This window comes from Lytechinus pictus, chromosome 7 (genome assembly GCF_037042905.1).
Source record: "Lytechinus pictus isolate F3 Inbred chromosome 7, Lp3.0, whole genome shotgun sequence".
In the NCBI taxonomy this organism is placed as follows: Eukaryota; Metazoa; Echinodermata; class Echinoidea; order Temnopleuroida; family Toxopneustidae; genus Lytechinus; species Lytechinus pictus.
In genome coordinates this window covers 6,351,275-6,373,919 of record NC_087251.1, presented here as the reverse complement: position 1 = coordinate 6,373,919, position 22,645 = coordinate 6,351,275, and the positions used below count along the sequence as shown (strand labels likewise).

General features: G+C 36.4%; 1 protein-coding gene across 1 annotated transcript; it reads right to left on the bottom strand.

Moving 5' to 3' along the window:
- Window positions 1–3,066: 3,066 nt before the first annotated feature.
- LOC129265086 (uncharacterized) lies at window positions 3,067–15,006 on the bottom strand. The gene is made up of 6 exons (XM_054903072.2): window positions 14,690–15,006; window positions 10,978–11,062; window positions 9,895–10,033; window positions 5,406–6,663; window positions 3,840–3,929; window positions 3,067–3,336 (listed from the first exon to the last, which is right to left on the bottom strand). The coding sequence occupies exons 1-6, from the start codon at window positions 14,917–14,919 to the stop codon at window positions 3,273–3,275; spliced, it is 1,866 nt and encodes a 621-aa protein (XP_054759047.2). The 5' UTR covers window positions 14,920–15,006; the 3' UTR covers window positions 3,067–3,272.
- Window positions 15,007–22,645: the final 7,639 nt, after the last annotated feature.

Genomic DNA, 22,645 nt, shown 5'->3' with positions numbered 1-22,645 from the left:
CCTGTTGTGTGGAGTAGCACGCTCAAAATGTGCGAAGATCACTTCCGAAGAACAGTTGTGTCTTCACTTACGCTAAAACCAGTTTAATGAGGCATAGCGATCTTGAAAACTACATCGCAAGGTGGTTTTCCAAACTGGTTCGGAAGATCGCTTCCAAGACCGCTTCGACGGTTCTCATTACACATTAAACTAATTTCCACCAAACTAGTTTCCAGTAAACTACATGTAGTTTAAGGACGGTAGTGAGAACGGTGTCTGTGAATAACAACATACATTCCATTGCTTTGATCCTCAAAATAAACAAAAGTTTCATGTAATCTGATAAGACCATACAGCTGCTGCATCCCCCTTGTTTGCATCACATAATATGAATATAAACTTTAAGGGATGAAACAACAAAACCCAGCAACATTTCTGACAGTGTTTGGACTTGGACTTGAGAAATGATGAGATAAATCACAATGCTATATGTTAATAATATTAATAAGGCATTACACACTTCAACTTCTAACACAACATATGGTTCAAATTTAGATTTTGCGAATCACAGAATGTGATGCCATAAGTATGTTTTTTTTCAAAGCTTATTTTCCACTATTGAAACTTTCAAAATGACTTCAATTGGCAGGTTTATTAATTGGTGTGCAGGGGGGTGACCAGGGCTCCGTAACACAAAGATTAGCGATCAATCGCTAAATGAACTGACTAATCATGATCAACATTACACGCGCATTTGGTGCAAAATACTGACCAGGAACAAATCAGAAGTTTTCTCTCATGTTTGCTATTCATCGCTAAGCTTTGTGTTACGGTGCCCAGGTGATATGCAAGTCATTTTAGTTGATTTTACAAAATATTGATGATTTGTTAAGCTTTCTTGCTGTGCTTTGATACAATGTACATCACACAATACATACACCTCAAATATCATCTTCATTTTACCCAACTATTTATTATAATTCTCTTAATTTTGAACCAGACATTTTTTTTTGTACCTTTAACACTTAGAAAGAAATTGTATGGTATGTCAGAGATGACTTACCTTATCAAATTCAATTACATTATTTAGTTTTTCCATAACTGGTCTAAAAGATAAGTTTTCAATATCTATTATTTACAGTGGAAATTTTATTTGATGGTTCTTTATGTCCAAATGTCAACTTCTAATTATTTTAGATTTTACTTTATATACATTTTTTCACAGGAGGAATAGATTATTAAGAACAAGTTTATTAATATTGCTTTCATAAAGAATAATGTAATTATTATACAATGGTTCACTATAAGTAATCATGTTACCCCAGTGCTTGAAAACAACAATGTATCATGGTATCTAACAATTCCCTGGTCAAAGTACACTTACATGAAAAGTTTTGTTTTATATACATTCATATATGTACATTTACATATTTCATATTTATTACAGTAATTCTTTTTGTGAAGGTAAAAATGAGAGAGAAAGCCAACACATTTACATTTCAAATATTTATATATACAGTGCGTCCCAGAAAAAACGAAACCGAGATTTAGCGATGATTTATCATATCATAAATAAAATAGACAAATGACCTACCAATGTAAAGCTTAGAATCTCTCTTTCATCTGGTATTATTTAGATTATTCCTTATTCACGCATGATTGAGCAAAAACAATTCGAAGAAAGGATGCCAAAAACTCATTTGGCGGGGAGTATCTGAATTTCAAAAAGAAAATCACATGACTAAAAAGTTCAATATCTTCTCTTTTCTTTGATACCTAAATCACAGAAAATGGTCAAGTAGTAAAAAAGTTATGATCCCTCGAAACAATGCTTGCATTTCCATAATTTCATTAAATAAACATGTTTTCACCGGTTTCCCACAGAAGCTATCGCACGATAACAAAAGACTTAATGCATGGCTGATCGTCAACAAAACAGAGTGTCGAGTGAGTTTGAACGCTAGCCTGTAAAACCTCTTCATTTTATGAAATTATTGAAATTCAAGCCTTATTTCAAATAACCAGAACTTTGTTATTTCTTGACCATTTTCTGTAATTGAGGTATCAAATTAAAGAGCAGATATTGAACTTTTTAAAAATGTGGTTTTCTTTTTAAAACCCAGATACGGCCCGCCAAGTGACTTTTTGGTATCCCCTTTTCAAATTGTTTTTGCTCATTCATGCGTGAATGAGAAATAATCTAAGTAATTTCAGATGAAAGAGGAGATTCTAAGCTTTAAAATGGTAGGTAATTTGTCTATTGTATTTGCGATTAAGTTATGATAAATCATCGATACATCTCGGTTTCGTTTTTTTGTGGGACGCACTGTATATATATAACTTCATATATCATATTACATTGCATAGTAGATATTGCAACATATACTTTAACTTTGTAAAAAATATTGAAATTCTGCAATGACAGAAAATGCATACTAATTGACCTATAACTCCTTCAAAACAAGTTTATTAACTTTTTGACTAGAATAACACTCAGATCCTCTGAAACGAAAAAAGCTCTTATTATTTTGCAGTATGTAGACCTCTCTTTATACAAAATTCTGATGATAAAGTGATAGCACTAAATATTTTCGTATGATTTTAATTATTACACATTCAACTTTAAAGCAACTATTTCGATACCAGAAAACTTTGTATTAATGTTTGCTTGCCAGCATGCAATATAATTATACCTAATTCTGCGCTGCCATCGTCCAACTCAAATGCACAAAATAGACAAGTACAATGTGCATAGATCAGAACAATCTTTTGAGACCTTCAGATAAAATTTACAATTCTGCTTCTAAAGAGTTTTTTTTTCTTGTTGATGTTCAGTTTTCATTGACTTGTATTCAATATGAAATTTCTAACAGAGACAAGCTTTGCATATGACCTATGCTTACATGTCACATGTCATTGCTAAAACTTTGATTATGCAAGTAATGAAACAATATCAATTATAAAGTAGAATGATTCTATGAGAAATCCTGTCAACTTGATCTTCATAATACAAAATGCAATAAAAAAAAAAGTTGAATTATAAAAGAGAATGAATATAAAAACAACCAATAAGTGTGTATTGTTGGATTAATAAATCAAATATAAATCTTATCAACACCATGGTTACAAAAAACTAAAGTAAAATGCAAATTCATGATGATTTTTTAGTCAATTATCCTCCTTTCTGCATACGTTTGATAGGTTTGCTTTCCTATCCCTTAAGGAGTTGAGCTCACTGACCTGATTTATTTGATTAAACAAAGATCTTAAAGAATTGTTCCATTATGCAAAACTTACAAGGTAATCTTTGACTTTGTTCTCTTCTTGTGCCGAAGGTTCCATGCGCAAGCTCTTTTTCTAGGATACAAGAAAAAGGAAGACAAATACATGGAAAAGTCATCAGAATATATGTGAAGTATAATGGCTTCTAAAAGTTCAAATCCGCATATTAAAAGTCAAACTTCTATAAATTGAATAATCACCCAAGTCAAATACATTTTTCAGACCTCATACTACTCGTGTGTTGTCACTTCTTGTCAATTTTGCCGGAGGGGGACAAATTCCTGTGGTCCAACAAGATTCAAGTTAGATTCAAATTTGGTCTCAAAAGGTGTGCGCAAGACTTTACAGTGCAAACTTTTCACATTATGGAAAATGTGTGGGTCAGTTTCTTTTTTCCTTGTACCACATTCAAAAATGCAAAATGAGAAGATCTATCTAAAGCGTATGAAGATTTACTTTCAGAATATCTATGTTTGGGGGAAAACTGAGACATTATCAATAAAAGCAAGAGCAGCATTCTTTCATAAACATGCATATGAATGTGATAATTTTTCTATGTTTGTTAATTCCTGTCTTACCCATAGAGCTGTTTGTAGTGGTCAGGTATTTCATTCCATGCTTGTCCAATGAGTCTGTTGATTTCTTTACTTGTCAGTGCAGGCCAACCACTATGATGAAATGAAATATATATGCAGCAGTTTGTTAAAAAGGAGAACGGTAAAGACCATATTGGAAGTCAAAACGATTACCAGTATACATTGTTTAAAAGATATGAGTAGCAGTTGCAGAATAATACCTTAATAATAATAATAATAATTAAAGATTTGTATAGCGCACATATCTGTCGATGACACTCAAGGCGCACAATTAACTACTTATATAAAACAGAAATCAATAAATACATAAAAATGAACAAACTGAGAAGAAAAAATACACAATCAGTTAAGTTGGTAGTCAAAAAATAAAAAATGGCCTTATCACACAACAGTTAAGGAAATGCTTCCCTCATGAGGTAAGTCTTCAATTTGCTGTGGAATAGCTCTCTTGACTGGCACGACTTAATGTCCGATGGGATTGAATTCCACAAACGGGGACCAGCAACGGAAAAAGATCTGTCACCCCAGGACCTTTTCACTCTAACTTGTTGGAGCTGGTGAACATTCCCTGAACGAAGACCGGGTCTACACGATCTCTTCAACTCCAGAAGATCTGATAGGTACACTGGTGTCTGGTTGGTTTTCAGTTTAAAGACCAAGGAAAGAACTTTATATGCAAGTCTTTGCCTAACAGGCAGCCAATGTAATTCCTTAAGAACTGGGGTGATATGATCCGACAACTTTGAACGCTTTACAAGTCGTGCGGCAGAATTCTGGACCTTCTGTAGTCGTTTTATTTGAGTATCAGGCAGTCCAACCAAAGTACTGTTGTACATATCCAAACGTGATGTGACAAGAGCATGAACTGCCTGCTTCGTTGCATGGGGATTCAGGTAATCCCGGATCCGACGAATCTGCCTAATGTGATAAAATGATGATCTGATGCAGCTAGAGATTTGTGGTTCCATAGACATAGTACTATCAAGTGTCAAACCTAGCGAGCGAACTTTAGAAACAGGCTCAACATGTACATCACCAATTTTTAGGTTAGGAATGATGACCTTTTTGATCTGTTGGGAAGAGCCAAAGAAAATGAATTCAGACTTCGCCTGGTTGATTTTCAAGTAGTTCTGCCCCATCCATTTGGAGATCTCTGCTACACATGACTCAAATCTAGCAAGTACGTTGCAGGTTTTATACATTTTAATTGCTTACCAGCTGACTATTTTGCTTTCAAATTGGCTATATTGCATTTTTTAGGTTGATTTACATGTATACAATGAATCAAAATACAAATATTTCGAATACTTAAAGAATGTTTAAATAGTTTTCCTGACTGCAAGATTGTGATCCATACAGGTATTTTCATTCCATCTTTTATTTTCAATCTAGTATGCATCATCCAATTGACCAGATGTATTGATCTACTGAAGATATGAACATTGGAATCTACAGTACTTTGTATTTATTCAATTTATCAGTCAATTCGTACAAATTGAATTATCTGTATCTATTTCTAATACTTTGATTATATTTTCAAATACTTACTCTTGGAATCTCTTGATATTGACCTTTATGAATAATTCGAAACCATCTATCCCAGACCTCTTAGAAAAAATCTTCTCTCCAAGAAAGGACTTCATCACCAATGGATCATCTCCAACATCTAAGATAATTTCAACAGTTTGCTTCAAGGGTTGAAACAGTGAGGACTGTTTGTGATACACCTCAAATGGATGGACACTGGTGCAGGACATGCCAAGGTTTGGACCAGTGAGTTTGTCATCTAAGCAATTGCTCAATGTACAGTTAATATATCCGATGGTTGGGTGAGGATCAGCAGTAGGGACAAGGTTTCTGTTGAGGATATTATGTTGGGCCGACACAGGGACAGTGCTGTCTGAAAGAGGTTTTATTGGAGAAATCATGGGGACAGGGTTCTGCTGGGTGTGACCATACTGACTACATGAACTTGGTTGAAAGAGAACAGTTGGAGTATGAGCAATGTTATCAGATGACATGCAACTGCTTTTCTTTAGTGGCAAGAAATTGGTTGAATCAGCCTGATTGTACACCTCATTGCCATCTCCGTGGCAAATGAATGAAATTGGTCCTTGCTTGTCCTTGGTCCTGTTGGTAGGAATAGATAGCTGGTTAGGTGAGAATGTGGGAACTTGGAGAACCACTTGTTGCAAAGATGTCTTCTGACTCCATTTAATGTGTTTGCTCTTTTGATTGACCTCAGAGAGAGTTGGGATATATTTCACTCCTGTGTCACTTCTAATGAGATCTGCCAGAGAATCTCCCCTTTGTGGCCTATCATGGCTAGAGATGGAACTAGTGCTTCCCTGTGAAGATTCCTGATCAGTGGTCTTGCTGCTGCTAAAACCATCATCAAGGGACCCTGTGCCCCAGGTAGAGCTGACAGAAGAGTTCATCTGGTTTGATTGAGAAACATCTGTTTCAATTGAACTCTCAGAGCACATCATTCCACTCATGGAACTGCTTGCTAGCAGACTATCCTGAGTGTTTACTGTACTGAGGGACTCTTCATCATCTTCTTTGATGTCATTTTCTTGGAGATACTCATCGCCAATTTCTGTCACTTTGGGGCCATCTTGATGGATGAGCTTTATTTTCTTCTTACGTGTAGCTTTCATGGATCTCGGTTTACCCTTGGTTGAATTCTTCTTGGTTGTCAAACTTGTCAAAGACTTGTCAACTTGACAGTCAAGCCTGGTTAACAAATCTTGTATGGATTCCAAAGAAATTGGTGTATCAGCAGGAATCTCTTTCTGAATTCCATCTGTAATTTGAAAGAGAATAAAAAGTTAGTGAAGTTGAGATGATGAACAATCATGCACTCCTAAGTCAATCGGGAAGCAGTTGTCTTTCTGAACTAACGCTGACTAAGATTGCATACTGTGTGGAGTCAAACAGAAGATACTTTTAGGTGACACGACATTAGCTCCATCAACAACTGCTCTGGAGTTTATTTGGTCTAAGCTGTAGCATTAGGCTTAGGGTTGCAATATGATTTTATGTTAGGTTCAGGATAGGGAATAGTCCTTAATCTGGGGCTGAAGTTAGTTATTCTATCAGCGTGTAGAAATTACAGCAGAGCAATGTCACTGGAGCAAATGTCATGGAATTGTCTGAAAGCAAATAACTTATCTATTTTTCTCTACATGAAATTTTTTGAAATAAATGCTACATATTTTGGAAAAGAAGGTAGGAAGGTAAAATTAATGAATTAATTTTCAAGCTGATTCTATTGCCACTGAAAACCGATGAAATTGATAGCTCAAATTCAGGAGTGTAGCAAATGTACATTTCATGAAACTGATAATCAGAAAAATGCAGAAGTTTTATCACCATAGAGTCAATGGGATTTTTTTTAAGATGGTCATTAGCTCATGTGGTTTATTACACTGGGTACTATTTAATTTAATCAGATAGAAAAGTACACTCTGTCGAAAAATACTTTTCCTTGATATGATTATTTTACATCAACTGCTTATACTGTATCTACAAACAAGTGGAATGCCTCTGGCGGTCTCACCTGCATCACGCGATTCAATATAGCAACAGTGCTGACTTTGAAAAACACCATTTAAATAATTATTCACAAAAAACACCATTCATATAATGATACAATACTACGTTCATTGACATTGGACCTTGATCATGTGACCTAAAACTTGTCAGTGATACTTGATTACCCCTATATCCACATTTTATACACTATATCTATAAACTTTGAAAGTTATGACAGCAATCTAATAATTACCCCTAAAATGGCCAAAGTTCAATTACCTTAAATGACCTTTGACTTTGGTCATGTGACCTGAAACTCGCATGAGATGTTCAGTGATACTTGACAACTCTTATGTCCAAGTTTTATGAACTAGACCAATATACTTAGAGTTATGATGGTAATTCAACAAATACCCCCAACATGGCCAATATCCATTGACCTTTGACCTTGGTCATGTGGCCTGAAACTGGCACAGGATGTTCAGTGATACTTGATTACTCTTATGTCCAAGTTTCATGAGTCAGATCCATAAACTTTCAAAGTTATGATGGTAATTCAACAGATACCCCCATTACGGCCAAAGTTCATTAACCTTTGACCTTGGTCATGTGGCCTGAGATGCACACAGGATGTTCAGTGATACTTGATTACTCTTATGTCCAAGTTTTATGAACTAGACCAATATACTTTCAAAGTTATGATGGTAATTCAACAAATACCCCAAATTTGGCCAAAGTTCATTGACCCTAAATGACCATTGACCTTAATCATGTGACCTGAAACTTGCACAGGATGTTTAGTGATACTTGATTACTATTATGTCCAAGTTTCATGAATCAGATCCATAAACTTTCAAAGTTATGATGGTAATTCAACAGATTTTGCCAAAGTTCATTGACCCTAAATGACCTTTGACCTTGGTCATGTGACGGGAAACTCATGCAGGATGTTCAGTAATACTTGATTAACCTTATGTCCAAGTTTCATGAACTAGGTCCATATATTTTCTAAGTTATGATGACATTTCAAAAACTTAACCTTAGGTTAAGATTTTGATGTTGATTCCCCCAACATGGTCTAAGTTCATTGACCCTAAATGACCTTTGATCTTGGTCATGTGACATGAAACTCTGGCAGGATATTCAGTAATACTTGATTAATTTTATGGTCAAGTTTCATGAACTAGGTCCATATACTTTCTAAGTTATGCTGTCATTTCAAAAACTTAACCTTCGGTTAAGATTTGGTGTTGACGCCGCCGTCGTCGGAAAAGCGGCGCCTCTAGTCTCACTCTGCTATGCAGGTGAGACAAAAATGATGCCTAGTCTAATAATGCTGAAAAAGTCAGTCTTTCTTAAGATTTCATCATAAGCAGATTAAAGTTTTCAGACACCAGACTTTGTAAAAAGCAGTATAAATCCCTGTAATATAAATTAATCTTTGGGGCTCAGCTAATTAAAGTGTACTTTTGACTATAATTGCAGGCATCGCCATACTTGTAAAGGCTAATATCAGAATAAAGGTAGTGAAATAATGACTTCACCATGTGAGGAGAGAAAAAATACTCTGCAATTACATAGCACCTATTGGTCAATAAACTTGATTCTACTTGGGTTGAAAAGGTACACATGTTAAGGGTACATACACTCTAGATGTCAAATGTCTAATGAAAACTGATGCCAAGAGTTAATACTGAATGCTATTAAAGGAAACCAAAACCCAAGAAGGGAAGCAATCTTATTGGAAAGAGTAAAATGAGAGGAACAATTTAAAACAAGTTTCATCAAAATCGGTTATGAAATGAGCAAGTTATGGGCATTTAAAAAGTCTTGTTCTACTTACAATGGGGATCCTCAAATTGGCAAACGTGCTTCAAAATGGCTGATTTTGTGGACAACTGTCCATTTGCTTTGTATACAATTTGTTGGAGTTTCCCCTTTATTTTACATATTTCACATTATCTCCTCCTATACTTGACATATGTGGTGTGAATTATATTTTCCCATGACATATGTTGTGCTCAGAAAGAGGCAAGATGCTATTTGAAAGATAATGAGGAAAATCAGAAAATTTGTGTACAAAACAAATGGAGAGTTGTCCACAAAATCAGCCATTTTGAAGCACGTTTGCCAATTTGAGGATCCCCATAGAAAGTTCAACAAGAGTTTTCAAACTTCCATAACTCAATTATTTTATAACCGATTTTTATAAAACAAGTTTTAGATTGCTCTTCGCACTTTACTCTTTCCAATAAGATTGCTTCTCTTCTTGGGTTTTGGTTTCCTTTAATTGTTACAATTATTCTGTTATTAAATGTCAAATAAGAAGCTAAACTTTAATTTTGTTTCTTGTAATTTATGTTAAAAAGTACCAGTACTTGATAAAGACGTTTAAAAAAGTAAATACTCATTGAAGTTTAAACTGAGAAGCTATATGTACAGTGTAATACTTGAACTGGGTGACACCAGGATCTTGCATGTCTTTTCTACTTCTACTTACCCATCAAAGTATATAATGAAGAACTGAATGAAAGATCTCCACAATTATTTGTTTGCTCTATATCCAAATCCAAGCATAGGGCACTTATCTTTTCTTCTAAGAACTGAATATAATCACTTGTCTTCCTCAACACATAGTGCTGTAAAATTGAATTCAGGAGGAAGAGAAAGACAACAGTCAATCAAGAGAATTCATTTTTAATTTTTAGTGTTTTTTTACTATTTTGTATCAAATTACCTTTAATATAATCATAAATTTATTTTGGGGGTATGTGTAGGCTGCATATGTACATTTAAAAAAACAATGCAGCAATGTTTTCATATTGTTAAAAATTGATAATAAATATTACCCATTCATATTATTCAACAATATTTCATACTGAATATATAAATTTGATATGTCTACCATATCTCTATCAGAAATTCAGAACCTTTTGATAAACAATCATATGCTATACAGCGTCACTTACGTATTGAAGGCAGATAGTGACTCTATCATTCATCATACCGAGTGAGTAAAAAACTTTGCAACTAAAGATTTGGCAATTATAATGAAATTCCTTGTCATGAACATGTCCCTACTACCTCTTTCCCCCAAAATAATTTGATACCATTGGCACATGGTATATATTCACACTTGGATAATCATGTAGGATTCTTTGCTGTGATTTATATTTATTGAATTGACAATTTTTTTTTAGTGCAAATATTTTTTTTACTCCCGCAGTAGAAACAATTTATTATTATCACTATTGCAATCAATTGTCTCATTAACAAATCCAATATATTTATGCAATGGGTGGATACATGTATTCTCCAAGTTCTTTCAAGAGCAAGTAAACAAACCGAAGTCATAATTGTTTTAGTGTACATTGGAATAAGAGATATTTGATTATCGGTTCTTTCTTCTTTTCTTCTGTCTCCCTCTCTCTCTCTGTCTGTCTTTCTTTCTTTCTTTCATTCTTTTTGTCTGTCTGACTGGATGCCTTACACATTTAGGCTTACTGGAAATGATGTTTATTGTCATTATTGATAATTATATTTGCATTATAAACATTACAGACCATTGTATTCTCAAATTTACCTTTGTTTCTGGTTCAGTTGCCTCACAAGAAGGAAGCTTGTTGATTATTTTCCTGATGGCCTGGTTTAGACTATAATGTCTCCGCCTGCATAATGATATCAATGGATTATATAGACATGGTAAGTTTATAATTAGATTGAAGTAGATCTAACTAAATGAAAAGAAAATTATCCAAACAGCGTTTTACCTCTACTTAAGGTCAATGTAAAAGATTATTTATGGTAATGATAATTGTTATTTTTTGTAGTATTATTATCAGACTGACTTAAAGGACAAGTCCACCCCAACCAAAAGTTGATTAGAATAAAAAGAGAAAATCCAACAAGCATAACACTGAAAATTTAATCGAAATCGGGTGTAAAATGAGAGTTATATTTTAGATTTTCCTTAATTTCACAAAAGGGTTATGCAAATGAGGAGACATGATGTCATCCACTCACTATTTCTTTTTTTTTTTATTATATGGACAATTCCATAAAATATGTACGTCCGACCCCCTATGTGTGGGACCTTCATGAAATTTTCTGTCTCTGATTTCTTGTTCTTTGACAGTCTGTAATGTTATCAAAGGACCATGGCTTGGTCAGTTTATGAAGTGAAGTAAAACTTGAGAAAAATGTGGGTCGGATGTACTAAAAGGTTGATAATTTTATGGAATTGCCCATATGTAATATTCTAATTTTGTCCTCATTGTCAAGTGATACGATTAATTCTTTCCTGAACATGTGGAATTAGTATTGTTTAATACTATGCGGTTCAGTCAAGTTGGTCCTTATTGTCAAATCTGTAAAAAAAAAATGAAATATTGAATAATTCAAACAATAAAAAACGAAGAAACATTAAGTGAGGGACACCAATGACTGTCTCATCTGCATGTCAATGAGTTGTGCATATCACTGTCTTGAGAAAATAAGCGATAATTTAAAATGTCATAACTTTCTTATTTTACATCCGATTTTGATGAAATTTTCAGCATTAGGCTAGTTTGATTTTTCTCAATTTATTCGAACATGTTTCTGGGGTGGGCTTGACCTTTAAATATCAATTTTACTGAGTGTGCAATAATTATACCAGTATATAGAGAATTATGGGACAATTTGTGGGCCTGACCATCTCGGCCACTTTTGGTATTAATATGAATGTGAGTTTAGAAAGCATCTGAACAGCTATCTTTTGCAACAGATAATTATTTACTGTCATATTGTTCCTAAATATAGAAAGAAATGGAAAATTCCCAAAATCTATTTACAACTTTCCTACAAAAATCTCTTACGATTCATTGTGATTATTTTTGTGTGTGACTGAGTCAATGAAAAGTAATTATTATATCAACAAATGATATTGTTCCAAAATGTGGACAGAAATAATATTACCAGTACATTACTATTTCCATCTTTCCCACAACTGTCTCTTTATTAATCAATGATTTTGATTTGATCAATAGAACTGTCTTAAGGACACTCCACAGTTAAAGTGAAATCCATGTCATTTTCACCAAACATTGCACATAAATAATTAGCACCTGAATATTCCAAATGTGTAAAAATTAACATGGGTCCATGTGCTTGATTTTTTGCTATATAGCTTCAAAGTTCCCTCAAATGGATGTTGTTAAGTATTGCGCATTCAAAAGAATTTGACATTTTCAGACCTCATGAGATCACTACAATGAGTTTTAATCATCTATTACTCAAATCCATAAAAATTTCATCAAATTTTGCAATACAGTTAATAATTGTATCTATTTATATTGCTATTTGTTTGCTCTCTTAAATCTAACAGCACTGTCAGTTCTTAAATGGTGTGAGAGATAACAAAAACCCAATCTCAAAAATGTGATATTTCAATAACAAACTTGAGAAGTACAATCAATGCTGCACTTTATTCAAAACCCATGTCGTTTTCACCAAACTTTGCAAAGTTGTAGAGGAATGTATGAGTGCAAACATTGAAAAATAGGTGTTAATGTGCTTGTTTTCAAACTATCAGCACTTTTATTAGAGCAAATGTGGTTTGTTCTAAAAAATGTGCCAAATGCTTTATATCTATGTGAGGAAAAATTTAAACCACTCTACCATTTAATCAAACTCAGGGTCATATCTGTCATTCTTTGCAGCACTGCAGAGTAAAGTATTTTGAAATTGTAGAGGTATTTTTAAAAATGGAATGGTCTATGGAATAATTCCAGTTTATCAGTCTCATAGAATAACGCATAGGATCTGCAGTTAGAGTGCAGATAATGAAAAAAATCAGCTCATACCTACAGCTGATTAATCACCTGTTTATCCATTGTGACGTCAGCACACGGAGTGTAAAATATACGCAGATCACAATGTGCACAAACATAACCGTGGATCCTTAAGTTGATTCTAGGCCAAGATCCAACTTTTTAATGTTAAGGTTAGATCAAGACAAACATTGACCAAAATTTTCTGTAGTAGCATGAGCAGGCCTTTTATAGCCCATAGCCCAGGACAAGGGCAGAAATCTCTCCCCAAAGGTAGGGGGACCAACCAGGGGGTGAAAAATTTGACAAGCCAAAAAGAAAAGGTTATCACCCCAAATATAAGGTTATTTTTACCAAAATAAATTTAATTAAAAAAAAAAAAAAGCTTATCACCCCAAAAGTTAGGTCATCTCGTCCAAATGACATGTTTTATTTCAATTATAGGGGGACATTTGATATTGTGTCCCCCCTACTATTTTGGGTAGGGGGGACATGTCCCCCCTTGGGATTTCCGCCCATGGCCCAGGCCACAGAGATAGGGTTGACACAACCTTGATGATATTATGACTATTAACTTTGATTTTACAGACTTTATCATCAAATCAGTGTTTACTGCAGATCTTTCTTTTAGACATATTTTAAATCATGCATTGAAATAGATTTTGACATTGTTGAATCAAAAATATAAAATTTGAAACACCCTTTTTTGTGTGTAGATTACAAAAAACATGGAATTTAATTATTGTTGTAACCATCTTAATTTTGTTCTCTACAAATACTGTACTTTGTACTATGATGAAAGTTTGCTTGTTCATGTTGTTAACTTTCCAAATGGCCGTTTAAAATGGATTGTCCGAAGACGCAACCTGTCCGGGCACAAAACTGGGTATACTAGATCTAGGCCCAATTATTTTCGGGGGCATAGGTTTCCTTAGTCTGGCTTAGAGAAGACTGTAAAATTAGCTGTACTTCCAGAGGAGTTTTTTTTTATTTTCTGGTTTTTTTTTTTCAGTTCCGCAAAGCCAGACAAATGTCAAAACTCAGCAAAGAATGTTTTATGACCGAAATAGACTGATAATATATTTTGGTCTTAGGTTCCTTGTAGTATGTACAGAGTACGTTAGGCCGAACGTAATTTAAGGCCTATGTTGTCGTATACATACAAGTTTCTAGTCTGTAGCCTGTAGGCCTATAGTTAACTAACTTAAGTTGGAGTCTATCAGTAACATTACTCATTAGACCTGTCTAACGCCATGACGGTAACATTTGGCTTGCCTTGCCCTTGTTGAGGCTTAAATTTGTTCATTTTGGTTTTGCTCTCCCCTTTTTTTACTTTGTTAAGTTTGCTGTCTTTGCTAAATATTCCTGTTAAGTTTGACAGTTTAAGCAAAGTTACACCTTTGAAATTTACTACTGCCCCGGGTAATTTGCAGGAGGAAAACCCGGGGCAAAACATCACCAACCCCCACACCGCCCCACACCAACCTCTCATGGATTCGATGCATCTCCCGTTTCTCCAAATGATCGTCGGGTGACACTGATGGTCCCCGTACGGATTGACTCTTCCTCTTCGACTTCGTCACTTTCTTTTTCACCACTGTTTTCACATTTTCAATGCGTTTCGTACTCCTCAAGCGAGGTCCATTGGCATTTAAACTAGATTTCGGGGATGTCTTGGTAGTAGATTTTGATCTTCTTGACTTTATTTTCCGCATCGCGATATGACTTTCAAACGAGGCAAGCGAGAATGGGCGGGAAGGGGCGCAGGCTAGGCGCTAGGGAGCGTAACTTAACGCCGCACACAGGCGGCCAGCCGCGCCGACAGCTCCAGGCACCGCAGGCTAGGCCAGGCGCGGCGCGAGGCGGTGCGGCGGGCCTGTTGCGCCAGGGTCATAGATCATATGCACCGGTTGCGTGCAGTCACATCGCGTCATTTTGATTGGTTAAAAGTTTTTATAGCCTTGTTAAAAGACTTGCCTATTTTTGTGCATTCTATTTCATGAGCCTTGATGGTTATTTACGTTTACTTTTACATCATGATAATGATAAGAAAGAAAATTGACACAGAGCAGCTAGTTGGTGCTCTACTCAATTGAAGACAAAAAAGTGCAGGATTTACGGTACCTAGCGCGCGCTGTGAGGAGGAGGGGGGGGGGGGGTGGAGCTCGGAGGAGAAGGGGTAGGGCAGGCGCGGATCCATGGGGGGCCGAGGGGGCCTTGGCCCCCCCCCCTTAGGCTAAAAAAAAAAGAGAGGGAAAGAAAGAGAAAAAAGAGGGGAAGAGGGGAAAGAAAAGAAGAAAAAGAAGAAAGGAAGAGGGGGGAGAAGGGAAGAAAAGAGAGAGAGAAAGAGGGGGGGGGGAAGAAAAGAGGAAAGATCGAGAGAGGGAGAGGGGAAAGGAAAAGGAGACAAAAAGAGAGAGGAAGAAGGAGGATCGAAAGAAGAGAAGAGAGAGAAAGGGGAAAAGAAGAGGGGAAAAGAGAGAGGAAGAGGGGAAGGAGGAAGAGGAGAAAAAAGAGAGAGGAAAGGGGGAAAGAAAAGAAGAAAAAGGGAAGAGTGGGAAGGAAGGGAAGGAAAAGGGAGAGGAAAAGGGGAAAGAAAGAGAAGGAAAAAGAGAGGGAAAAGGAAAGGAGAAAAAAGAGAGAGAGGGGAAGGGGGGGAGGAAGAGAAGAAAAAGAGAGAGAGGAAAAAGAGGAAAGAAAAGGAGAAAAAAAGAGGAAGAGAAGAAAAGGGAGGGAGAGGGGGAAGACAAGAGAGGAAAAGAAAAGGAGAGAGAGGAAGAGGGAGGAAAGAAGAGGAAAAAAAAGAGAGGGGAAAGAAAAGAAGAAAAAAGAAGAGGGGAAATAAAAGAAAAAAAGGAGAAGAGGGGAAAGAAAGAAAAAAAAAAGAAGAAGAGGGGGAAGGAAGAGAAGAAAAGGCAGGGGGAGGGGGGAGAAAAAAGAGGAAGAGGGGAAAGAAGAAGGGGGAAAAGAGAGGGGAAAAGGAAAAGGAGAAAAAAGGAGAAAGAGGAAGAGGGAAGAAAGAAGAGAAGAAAAAAGAGAGAGAACGGGGGGGGGGGAAAGAAAAGGGGAAAGAAAGAGGGGAAGGACGAGAAGAAAAAAAGAGGAAGAGGAGGAAAGAAAATGATGTTCGAACCAAAAGGGCGCCGAAATGATGTTCGAAGGGATGTTAAAATGATGTTCGAACTGGGGGCGCCAGATTGATACTCGAACAAGGGGGGAGGGGGCCGAATCGATGTTCGAACTAGGGGGGCGCCAAATTGATACTCAAACTAGGGGGGCTCAGAATTGATGTTGGAACTAGGGGGCGCCAAATTGATACTCGACCTATGGGGCGCCAAATTGATGTTGGACCTATATGTAGGGGCGCCGAATTGATATTCGATCTAGGAGGGCGCCAAAATGATGTTCGAAGGGATGTTAAAATGATGTTCGAACTGGAGGCGCCAAATTGATATTCGAACTAGGGGGGGGGGGAAATCGATGTTCGAGCTAGGGGGCGCCAAATTGATACTCAAACTAGGGGGGCTCAGAATTGATGTTGGAACTAGGGGGCGCCAAATTGATACTCGACCTATGGGGCGCCAAATTGATGTTGGACCTATATGTAGGGGCGCCGAATTGATATTCGATCTAGGAGGGCGCCAAAATGATGTTCGAAGGGATGTTAAAATGATGTTCGAACTGGGGGCGCCAAATTGATATTCGAACTAGGGGGGGGGGGAGGCGAATCGATGTTCGAGCTAGGGGGCGCCAAACTGATACTCAAACTAGGGGGGCGCCGAATTGATACTCGAACTAGGGGGGGGGCGCCGAATTGATGTTTGAACTAGGGGGCGCCGAATTGATATTCGAACTAGGGAAGCCAAATTGAGTTCGAAGGGATGCCAAATTTATGTTCGACCTAGGGAGGCCAAATAGATGTTCGACGTAGGGGGGATGCGCCGAATTGATGTTTGACGTAGGGGCGCAAAACTTATATGTTCGACATCGGGGGGCGCCGATTGAATGTTCGAACTAGGGGCGCCAAATTGATGTTCGAACTAGGGGGCGCCGAATTGCTATTCGAACTTGGGGCGCCAAATTGATGTTCGAACGAGGGGGGCGCCAAATTGATGTTAGAACTAGGCGGCGCCAAAATGACGTTCGAACTATGGGGCGCCGAATTGATGTTTGAACAAGGGGGACGGGGCGAATTAATTTTCGAACTAGATGTGGGCGCCAAATTGATGTTTGAACTGGGAGGGGCGCCAAATTGATGTTCGAACTAGGGGAGCGCCGAATTGATGTTCAAACTAGGGGAGCGCTAATTTGATGTTTGACCATAAGGCGACATATACATGTTTCAGAAGGTGGCCGAGGGCAAATTGATATTTCACATGGCGCCAAATTCATGTTCAACCGAGGGCGCCAAATTGACCTTGAACTTAGGGGGCTCCATGCAAATTCATGTTCGACCGGGGGCGCAACATTGCTCGTATTGCCTGTTTAAAGTGAAATTTATTTCCTGCCCAAAAAGGTTACATTAATGCGGCTGATTTAAAATATCCCGTTTTTACGATAATAGAAAAAAATCAATGTGCTCGAGTTTGAAGTTTGTTTGGCGAGATAGCTATCCTGTTCAGGGTCAGAAAAGGGGTTAATATCAAATTCAGCTGGCGCTACGCGTTCGCAATATTTGATTAGTGAGGTGTGTATCATCTCCATCGATCACACGTACATAAGTCCTTAAAATGTTTAAATAAATAGGAATTATACCTTAAAAGAGTCCTTCTTAAGTCAGTATATAAAAAAAAATTGCTCGCGCTTCGCGCTCGCATCACTGTTTAGTTATATACGCATCCCGACCTCACAGTTTTTTTATGCGAACGAGAAGCACAAGCTGAAAATATTTTATATTCTAATCCAACAACTGAAAATGTCCTTTTCATTTCATCATTAAAAAAGTTTTCAACTAGCGCTTCGCGCTCGCATTCATTTCTTAAAGGACAAGTCCATCCACCCCAAAAAAATGTTGATTTGAATAAATAAAGAAAAATCTAACAAGCATTATGCTGAAAATTTCATCAAAACCGGATGTAAAATGAAAAAATTATGACATTTCTAAAAAAATTTTTTGCTTATTTAAAAAAAAACAGTGATATGCACAACTCAGTGACATGCAAATGAGACAGTCGATGATGTCCCTCACTCACTAATTCCTTTGTTTTTTATTGTTAGAATTATACAATATTTCATTTTTTACAGATTTTACAATATGGACCAACTTGATTGAACCATTTAGTATTAAACAATGCTAATTGCTCATGTTCAGGGAGGAATTAATAATTGTTTCACACGACAACGGAGAAAAATGGAATATTTCATATACTAAAATACAAAATGAAGTAGTGAGTGAGTGATGTCATCAGTCTCCTCATACCGACAAGGATGTGATTATAACTGGTTTGTGAAATTAAGCGAAACTTTAAAATGTTGTAGGCCTACCTATTATCTTTGTGTATTTCATATAAGATTCTCAAAATATTCCTTTTCAGGTGTCTCGATTGTCAAAAATGAAGGCCTATGAGCTAGCGCTGTGCGCTCGCATTTTGATTGGTGAGTTCTGTATACCTATACAGTGGCGTAACTACCAGGGGGCATGGTGGGCACGTGCCCCCCCCCCCCCAATCGGCTGAGAAACATAGAAGAGAAACATAATGGGGAAAGAAAAATTATTGTTTATTATAATGTTATATTATATCATAATTATGATACATAAGAAGCATTTTTTTTCTTGACTTTATGAAACAGTTTGCTCAGGGCCTATGTCTTCATTGTTCCTGGTGCTCGCATAGACTGTTTAACGAGATGTATAATCCTGTTGTACTAAAACCTCTCGTTTTCAAATCAATATACACCAAATATATTTCCTCGCAATTCGAGTTATTATTGTTTTATGTAGTGACATTTGCTTTTTTTTTCATGATTACTTAAAGGAGAATGAAAACTTTGGAACAAGATAGCTTGTGTGAAAATAGAAAAATCAAAGAAACAGATTAACGAAAGTTTGAGAAAAATCAGACAAATAATGAGAAAGTTATGAGCATTTGAATATTGTGATCACTAATGCTATGGAGATCCTCAAATTAGCAATGCGACAAAGATGTGTGATGTCACTTGTGAACAACTCTGCCCATTTCTTTAGTATATATTTCACTTAAATTGCCGCTTTTATCACATCTATCAGTAGATCATGTGTTCTTTTTATAGGAGGGCATGTAATACAGATTTTTAAAGAATACATCATGGTTAAAAATTTGTATCACCACAAGAAAAAGCAGAAACAGACATTTTGAGGGTATTCTATAGACCATCAAAGGGAAAGTTGTTCACATGTGACATCACACATCCTTGTCGCATTGCCAATAGGAGGATCTCCATAGCACTAGTGATTGCAATATTCAAATGCTCATAACTTTCTTATTATTTATCCGATTTTTCTCAAACTTTCTTTGTTCTTATTCTTTGATTTTTCTGTTTCGACACAAGCCTACTTATTCCAAAGGTTTCATTCCCCTTTAAAGTGATTGCCCAATTTTAAGGTCTTAATATAAAACATTTCCTGTTCGTGCTAACGTTCGCATTAGTTGATCGGTGAGATGTTTGCTCTTCATGAATTCCTAAAATCATTCCTTAAAATGTCAATTTTTTTTATCTGAATATCAAAATTTTAGCTCGCGCTTCGCGCTCGCATCATTTGGTTAGTGAAATACGTAAGGACTTAGTGAATTCCTACAAACAAGCCTTAGAATGCCCCTTTTCAGGTCTGAATTTCATAAATGTTCAGCTCGCGCTTCGCGCTCGCAGTATTTGATTAGTGAGATGCGTATGATAATCATGATTACAATGACTACAAAAAGTGCTTCATATGTTTAGATGTAATTCTAACAAAATCAGCAAAGGATGCCACTATCATTAGATGACTATGCTGAGATATTTATACTCTAAAATGGATACCTAAAATATAGTCCTTAAAATGTCCCTGTTTGGGGTCAATATATACAAAAATTTCAGCTCGCGCTTCGCGCTCGCATTGTTTGTTTAGCGAGACAGGTACGTATCACGATTACAAAAAATTTGCTTATAATGTCTCTTTTAGGTCTGAATATCAAAAATTTTCAGCTCGCGCTTCGCGCTCGCATTATTTAATCAGTGAGATACTTATCCGTTTAATGGCATTGCATGTCTTTAAAATTTCTCTATTCGGTCAGCATACCTGGCAACTGAGCGCGCTCCCTAAGTGACACCAAATTTGTGGTGGTGCCCCCCATGTCGTGACCCACGGTACGCCACTGTACCTATATATTCTATAACAAACTACTTGAATTCCCCCCATTAAAAAATTTCGGATCGCGATTTGCGCTCGCATTATTTGCTATAAATGTATCAACCCATGAATGCTGTTCATGATTAAAAAATATATAAAATATCCAATTTTCAGGCCTCATGCACTGTCAACAAATTTCACGCACTCATTAGGCTTATTAGATTAATAAATATGAAATAGATTTTTTATGAATTCATAACTAAATCGTCCCTTTTTCAGAAAAATATATCGACAAGTTTTAGGAAGAGGAATAGAAGATAGGCATCATTCTTATATTATGACAAAATGTCCTTAGGCCTAAAATGTCTCGATCCTAGTTTAAAATAATAATAAAATATGAGCTCGCGCTTCGCTCGCATCATTTATTAAGTGCTTTCCACATCCACTTCACAATTCCCCTATGTACACAGTGCTTTAAATATTGCTTAAATTGACCCATTTCATAACGGAATTTCAAATATTATTTCCAGCTCGCGATCCGCGCTCGCATTATTGATTTTCATGATGAAAAACGAAATGTATTCAGAATGCCCAGATTCTGTCTAACTCTAAAACACGTGCACGCATGTTTATTGAGATACGCATCTTGATCTTATTAAAAACGTGCTAAAATTATCCAGTTTCAGATCAGAATATCAAAAATTTTCTGCTCGCGCTTTGCGCTCGCATTATTAATGTAGGAAGATACAAAAAAATACCCATCATTTTTCATGAGTGACAAAACATGAATCGAGTGTCCCGTTGGGGGTTTAAAATCCAATTTTTTAGGTTGGAATATAAAAAAATTTCAGCTCGCGCTTCGCGCTCGCATTATTTAATCGTTGAAATATGAATCGTCTTAATGGCTAATTCAAAACTTCCTTAACAGGTCCCTTTTCGACCAGGCCAGAACGCACATTAAAAATTTCTGCTCGCGCTTTGCGCTCGTAGTAATTATCTATAGTTACATACGCATCTTGTTCAGGTTCACAAACATTGCCCAGAATGTTCAATTTTCAGGTCAAAATACATGAAATTTAATAATTTTTTTTGTCTCGCATAGGGCTTATGAGATTATTGCACATTAATGTTGTTTATAAAGTTAAGTTAGGAAATGACTGTTAGGACATGGGTGTTTTGCCCCCCCCCCCAAAAAAAAAAAAAAAATCACGACCAAGAAAAAAAGAGAGAAAAACAAGGGATTATGGTGAAATATAATGTTATTTTCCAAATATTATGTCAAATATATAGCGCTTCGCGTTATCATTATTTATTTAGGCCTTGTGAGATACCTCGATGTGTTTTTAAGAATAAAATTTCGGAATTTCTTTAACTTTTACCCCCCCCCCCATTTTATTTTTATTTTTTTATCTTGGTGCCCTCTACAAAAGTTCAACAAGCCCCCCCCCCCCCCCCGTGCAACCCTGCTGAATAAATCACAGCTTCGTCACTGATGAGGAGATTGAGTCGATTGCTTCGAGATTGCATTATTCCCAAGAGGTTATCATTTATATTATTGAAGGCTATTCTAAACAACTAGTAAAGAAACTACAGCTCCCTTTCACACAATATTCTAGTAGGGCCTACTCTGGTGAGAAGTTAAACCAAATTGAGACCCCCAAAAATCGCTCGCGCTTCGCGCTCCCATTGATATTACATTATATATTCATGGATTTTTTTTCAAGAACACATTAAAAAAATGGTCTTTAATTGCCTTTTTTTTTAATGTGATTATGTAATAAGATAACTCAAAATACATTTAAGGCATTTAAGTTAAATTTAAGTTAGCCTGGCCGGGAGGGAGGGGGCGCCATTTTTCGAAAAGTACACATGGGCGCCAAAAATCAGGTCAAATTTGGGCCCCCCTCCCCACTAAATCTTGGATCCGCGCCTGGGGTAGGGGTATTTCCTAGTTTTAATCATTCAAATCAACTGCTGTTGGGGTAGACGTCCCCCCAGGACAAGTCTACTCCGATAAAAAGTTGATTTGAATAAAAAGAAAAATCCAGCAAGCATAACAATTATGAAAATGTAATCAAAATCTGATGTCATCAAAGAGTTTATGCACATCCTGGTTGGTAATGCACTGATGAGGG

Coding starts and splice junctions, on each gene's coding strand:
- LOC129265086 (XM_054903072.2), bottom strand. CDS start 14,919: ATGCGGAAAATAAAGTCAAGAAGATCAAAATCTACTACCAAGACATCC. Junction 6,664..9,894: donor TTCATTATATACTTTGATGG/GTAAGTAGAAGT, acceptor TTCAAATTACAG/ATGGAATTCAGAAAGAGATT. Junction 3,337..3,839: donor CACTACAAACAGCTCTATGG/GTAAGACAGGAA, acceptor CTTGTATCCTAG/AAAAAGAGCTTGCGCATGGA.